Consider the following 6,373-nt stretch of genomic DNA (forward strand, 5'->3'; position numbering starts at 1 on the left):
GGCAGAACGCCGCATTGGGAGAAGTGAATAGAGACAAAGGAAGTGAAGGACGTGGGCCAATAAATGGTGACAAAGCAGCAGAGGCAAAGAAATAGACAGCGCTAGCTTGGTTATCGACACAAACAGCCACAAATAAATGCATGCGAAGTTGATAAAAGAAAGGGCGAACCGAAAAAAAGATAAGAAGGCAGAGTGGTGAAGAGGCAGGGAGATGTGGAAACCGAAACAAACATGCAGATAGCCAAGACGATGGAGCTTCGAAAGGAATACTGATGCGTAGGCACCACCGTCTAGTTTGTTCTTTTCCACTTAACACTGGCTCACCCAGGAGGCCGTTTATATATGTTTTCCATTTGAAGGAGATGCGTGCCCGGAGACGGTAGCGATAAGCGCCTTGTGGAGTCCATATCAGCCGATCACATAGAGCCCTTAAAAGGCTCGGACGCAAATTAAGGATCAAAGGAGCAGTACAACAACCACAGGCTTTAGTGAGCCCTGTGGTGCCAGCTTTTTACTGGTTTATTTTTCCGTTAGCTCTCTGAAGGCATTTTAAAGCTCTTTGGGCAACGAAGCGCTACATAACTGACAAGATACGAAATATTGTTGTATGTCTTTGAGGGTTTCGGACAAAACCCATACGAGTAGGGGGATGTTCGTGAGCAAGCCCGAGAAGAGACCATGAAGAGAGACGGAAAGAGGATGGCCCTGACGGGGAGCATTAGAAGCCCCTCAAGCAAGAAGCGGCAAGCACTCCAGCGAGGTCCCACGGCTACGAAGCCTGTCAAGTGTGACCATTTACCCGAATAGCAGTACAGGTAGGTTTTTGCTTGTTTGGCTTGGTATTTCAGCCGTGGAACTGAGCATGCCGAACCCATTGCCGTACGCTGAGGCAGCCGTGAAGTGAAACGGCATTCATTTACGTGGTGTAGAGTCCACAAAGAGCGCAGAGCGAGTTCTATAGCTGCGTATGTTGTATGGGACGTCATAGATAGTACGAGGTTTATTGCTAATAAACACAATTTTAAGTGGTGAGGCCAGTGACGCCAACAATGTGTCATAGCGAGCTGAGGCCTTCGCCCGACAATCATGCTATTGCAGTAAATGGAAATAAGCGGTTGAATGATTTTATCATGTTTATTGAACAGGTAATTTCAACGGAAAACGTGAGAGACGGGGGACAGACACAGAGACCCTCCATGCATGCGACTAACTAGAGCCTGTAGCATACATTTCTGCCTAGCTTCTGAATTATATAATCGATAAAAAATATCAAACCTACTTGATTCTCAGTTTTTTGAGCTTTTGTTGTCGAGATGCACATACAACCCCTACTGTCTAGCGCGCGCGAGCGCCAAGGGCCCCCTGGCCTGTTGTGTTTGTCTGCATCCACTTAGGCGCTGTGTTTCCTCGTCTTTTGAGGCAATTAAAAATTGTTGAAGCATTTTAATTTGTTTTTGTTTTTGAACTCAAAGCTTGCTGCTGTTCTGCCATATTTTTGCGCCGCGATATGCTCCAGCGCCAACGAACACCGGGGCCCTCTGGCCCGTCAAGCGGGTTTCCGATGCCCACTTTTGGTCCCCTTCTTTGTATCACTTGAGTAAATAAAACCGAAAAGAAACTTTCCAATTACTCTTAAGAGGTCAAAAAAGCCTGAAATCCAAGACGAAACCCCAGACCGTATCGGCGCGACGGCAGCAGCTCGCAAACTCGTGCCCCAGGGCCATCAACAGCATCAACAACCTTCTGTTTCAAGCTGGACTTACGCCTCCACACTCGGGGTTTCTTTTGACGATTAGAAGTATATTTACGCTGTAAATATTAAGGGGAGCCGAACAAGCGTAGGGGCCCCCTAAATTTCCCCATCTTTTCGTCGCTTTTTTGTCTCATTTGTGCCCGTAAACCCCGAGTAGTTAGTTATGGAGGGACGAACAAATAAAGTGATACAGACGAGCAGACACGAAAACAAACAGGCGACTGACCTGTTTGAAAGGAGACAGAGAGCCAAAGATAAGAAGACAACATGAGGCCCTTCCTTCCCTGCGCTGCAAACATCGAATAATCTCGAACCCGAAGGCGAACAGCATCAGAGGCAGCAACAGCGCAAACAGACGAGGGAGGAGGCGCGGCATAATGGTTTCCTCTCTGGGCCGTCTTTTGTCCCCTCTCCGTCTGTTTCCCCGTTTCATCCTTAGGAAAAGCCTGATGCCTTTATGGGGTATCTTCGACAGTTACGCGCTCTTGGTCGAGGGTTTGGGGTTAGAGTTTGTGGTACTCCTAATCAGCGTATTTGGGGGGCTCAAGGGCGCTCTCTGGTCTATTTCGATTGAGTCGCTGCTTCCCTACATGAGAGAAAAGGGGTTAGACGCCCTGGTTTATCAGCAAACCCTGACCCTCTCACTTTTACCTTGGGGAGCGAAGGGTCTCTTAGGGGCCCTCAGCGACAACGTGGCTCTATTTCGCAGGCGCAAGAAATGGTACATGCTTACTTCAAATGTTGTGGGGGTTGGCTGCTGCTGCTGGCTGTTGTTGGAGCCTAGCAGTGGCAGCGGCAGCAGAAGCAGCAGCAGTGGAGTCGGTTTGCTGGCGTTGTCCCTCCCATTTTTCGGTCTGCATTTGCAGATGGCAACGATTGACCTCCTGTGCGAAGGTTTATACTCCGCGGCACTCCGCGCGAACCCAAATTTGGGGTTTGCATTGGTAGGCTTTGTGAACTTGTGCACCACTACTGGGGGCCTTCTCGGTCGGCTGCTTGTGGGGCCCCTTAGTGACGCCTGGGGCTCGGGGCCTCTTTTTTGCCTCTGCCTGCCTTTGGCCCTGCAGTCTTTCTTTCCGGTGCTGCTTAATTTCACTGGGGAGCCAAAGCTTCAACTGACCCGCAGCAGCAGCAGCTGCAGCAATAGCTGCAGCTGCAGCAGAGGAGCATGCAGGGTTCGCAACGGATGCTGCAGCAACGTGGTACAGGTGGTGCCTCAGCCAGGACAGGGTGGGGTTGTTGTTGTTGCATTGTTGACCTCTCTTTGTGCCTGCGGAGCTGCTTCGCTCGTGCTGCTTGAGCTTGTCTCTTTATCGGTTGCGTACACCGTTTGTGTGTTGTGTGCGTTGGCGTGTGCTTCTCTGCTGCTCTTGCCACGGCGGCTGGCACTCTGTGCCCTCTATTTCTTTATCGACCGTCTGCTGCATCTAAACATACAGGGAGCCCTCAGCTACTTCTACACGGCTGCGCCTGCTTGCGTCCCTGAGGGACCCCACTTCAATTATACTTATTTTTCCACCTACACTGCAATAGCAGGCACAACAGCCAGCTGGATAGGCATTTGGGCCTTCCAAAAGTGGTTCAAGAATTGGAGCTGCAGGTAACTAGCAGAGCGTTGAGCATTTATGTCGATGATTTGCATGAACGAAGGGGCCATATGAGGCTGCAACAGGAGCTTACCGGGTATACAGTTTAAGGTTGCAAAAAAGCGTTTGACTTTACTGACACTAACAGTTCCCATTTTTCTGCTCATCCTTGCATATTTAGTTAAGAGCTCATTGCGTGGGAGTCGGGATATGCGCTTTCCGGTTTTTTCGTTTGTGTTATTCTTAGGTCTATTTTCTGGCTTACGAACAGCTTGCGAATCCTCGATTCGTTGTTTGACTTGGCTCTTGTGCTTCGCTTGAATAAAGCGATAGGACTGCCAGACAAGGTGATGTACCTGCTGGGGGACGGCATCGGGTTTGGCTTGATAGGGGCTCTCACCCACATGGGAGCCGTTGTGTCCGTGTCTCAGCTGTGCCCCGTGGGGCGGGAAGCTACTGTGTACGCAGTGGTTTCTGGGCTGAGCAACTTGGGCTTTAGTTTGAGCAAGCTGATGGGGGCATTTGCTATTTCTGCATTCAAAATCTCCACTGTACATACACCAGAAACCCAATGTGACTTCCAGTATCTACCGCATCTCATTCTACTGGCACATCTTTTGCTGCCACTCCTCGCGCTTCCTCTTGCCGCGCTTCTTTTGCCTTCATATCCGCTCAATGAGCCGCCACCGCCTGTCTCTCTGGCCCCAGTAGAAGCAGTGACGGAAGCAGAAGCAGATGCAGAAACAGATATTGAAGGTAAGGGGGAGAAGGGGGAATTGAGAGAGGAAAGATTGGGAAATAGAAGGACAAATAGGACGATGGAGCTCAGGAATGTTCAAGCTATGCCGGTAATGTCTTTTCATGCGGCTATCACAGCGGCAACAGCAGCAAAGGGAGCGGATGGGGAAACAGATGGGGAGACGGAGAAGGAATTAACAAGAAGGAACAGCAGAAAACATGCATACAGACAAATACCAACAGTGGGAGAGGAGACAGAAATGCTCCAAGTCCAAGCTGCTGGACAGCAGGAAAGCAACTTACTGTACACGCCAGGTAGCAGCAGCAGCAGCAACAGCACCAGCACTAGCAGCAGTGGAGGCAGCAGCAGCAGTCCCAGCACCAGCAGCACCAGCAGCGCCCCACGAGGATGATCGGCCTGAGATCCTATTGCAGAGCAGGCACGGACCTAGCAGCATCCATCACAGCAGCTGCACTAGTAACAGAGAAGAGCATGAGAAGCAGCAGCGAATACAGACATGCGAGCAACACAAACAGCAGAAGCCTGGCCATAGCAGAGGGAGCAGCAGCAGGCGTGTGGGTCTCCGTGTCGTTCGTTTTTGGCGGTGCTGATTTTCCCATGGAAAAAATAATGAAAGCTAGAACAATTACTGCTGTTCTTATTGAAACACTATATAAACGTATAGTTGACAGTGGTGTACTTACAGAGCAACAACAAAGAGGAGCCGGACCCCTCTCCGAACCCTCTAGTCTTCATACGCACACGCACGTGGGATTGCGTGAGTGGACGCATTGCTGTGTGTGTATGCGTTCATGCAGTCACATCCCTATGCATGCATGCAGAAGTGTTTGCACGCAAACGTGCATACTGCTATGTTCGCACGTTTGTATGCATGCATGCAAGCAACATATGTACGCATTGCGGAATGTCCACATGGTATATATATGTCTGCAGTGTATGCATGCATGCATATTTCCATCTAATGCGTGCTCCCAATGAAAACGATGCTGTCGGTTTTCCGCTTTTTTTTTGTTTTTGTATGATGAAGACGAAGAGGCGATGCAGCCTTTAGAACGGGACTTACAGTTGCATTAGGGTATGTAACTTGCCACTTAGCCGGCGTTAGTTCTTAATTAGTTTGCATCGCCACTTTCACCTCGCAGTGACTACATGTATATGTGTCGAAGTAGGCTTTTATGAAAAACACGAGTATGTCCGAATACGCATGTGTCCGTATATTTTTGAGGATCGGAAACTACGTATACATGCAGTTATATTCACATTTATTTAAATGTGCGCATACGTGATCATGGCTTATTTGTGCATTGACTTTTGTCTGACATACGTGCTGCCCTTGTGTACTCGCATTGTCACCAAGGACTCTTCTAAAATTATACATCTGTGAGTGCCATGCCTGCACGTGCATTTAATACACGTACGTCACATACACATTGCGCACAGGCAAGGTGCCTCCATAGAGATATGTGAGATACGAGCGCAGGCCACTGCAAGCAAGCAGTGTAGGGACAGAGATGGAGTCCACAGCAAGCACTGGACCGTAGAAAAGATGCACTCCACAGCAAGCACTGGTGTGTAGAGAAATTGATGGAGTCGAAAACAAGACAGGTAGATACAGGAACAGACAATGATATCCTGAATGCAAGGGGACGCAGCAATTGAACACAGGCGAGCTCGCAGGTTCCCTGCTTCCACCCCTACTAAGGACCCCAAAAACGCAGATATGACTTCGCGCTTTAACTTGAGCGCCTGGATTTAACTTTTCCTAACTGGTTCTTGCCGTGTGTGTGTGTTGGAGCTTCGTTGGTTCTGGTCGCGTGCTAGAAGATACCTGATGCAGGAGAGAAGGTTCAGTGCCCATTAGGGGACGCCCTAGCATCTGAACTCCTTACGAGCTGCCAAGAGCTGTGACGCCGGCCAGTTGAGGTAGCGTCACATGGCTGTTGCCTGTGATCGGCTCACAGAATAAGGGAAGATGAACAAATGCAAGAGCATATGCAGGTGCTTGGACTCGAAGCGAGCACTGCAGACTATAAACGTTGCCCCGAAACGGGGAAAGGTCGGGATGGCCGCAATGGGCTATGCCAGCATCCGGCTGCCACATGTGGGGATTATCGCCTGTGTTTAATTTCATTTCATGTGGTTTATGTGACTTAAGACTGGCTTGCTCCGTAGGCATGCCGTTCTGTCACTTTTGCGCAAAGATCGTATGCTGTTGCTGTCGAGCGTTTGCCGTGTGTCACGCAGCCGCAACTCATTTGCTCTTCTCTTGATAAG

General features: G+C 49.6%; 1 protein-coding gene across 1 annotated transcript; it reads left to right on the forward strand.

The window, feature by feature from the left end:
* Positions 1-678: 678 nt before the first annotated feature.
* Positions 679-4,490, forward strand: ETH_00001450 (BT1 transmembrane domain-containing protein, putative; the record flags this gene model as incomplete). Its single annotated transcript, XM_013377224.1, has 3 exons — positions 679-760; positions 1,991-3,353; positions 3,587-4,490. The coding sequence occupies 3 exons, from the start codon at positions 679-681 to the stop codon at positions 4,488-4,490; spliced, it is 2,349 nt and encodes a 782-aa protein (XP_013232678.1).
* Positions 4,491-6,373: the final 1,883 nt, after the last annotated feature.

Source organism: Eimeria tenella, genomic scaffold (assembly GCF_000499545.2).
Source record: "Eimeria tenella Houghton genomic scaffold, Eth_scaff48, whole genome shotgun sequence".
In the NCBI taxonomy this organism is placed as follows: Eukaryota; Apicomplexa; class Conoidasida; order Eucoccidiorida; family Eimeriidae; genus Eimeria; species Eimeria tenella.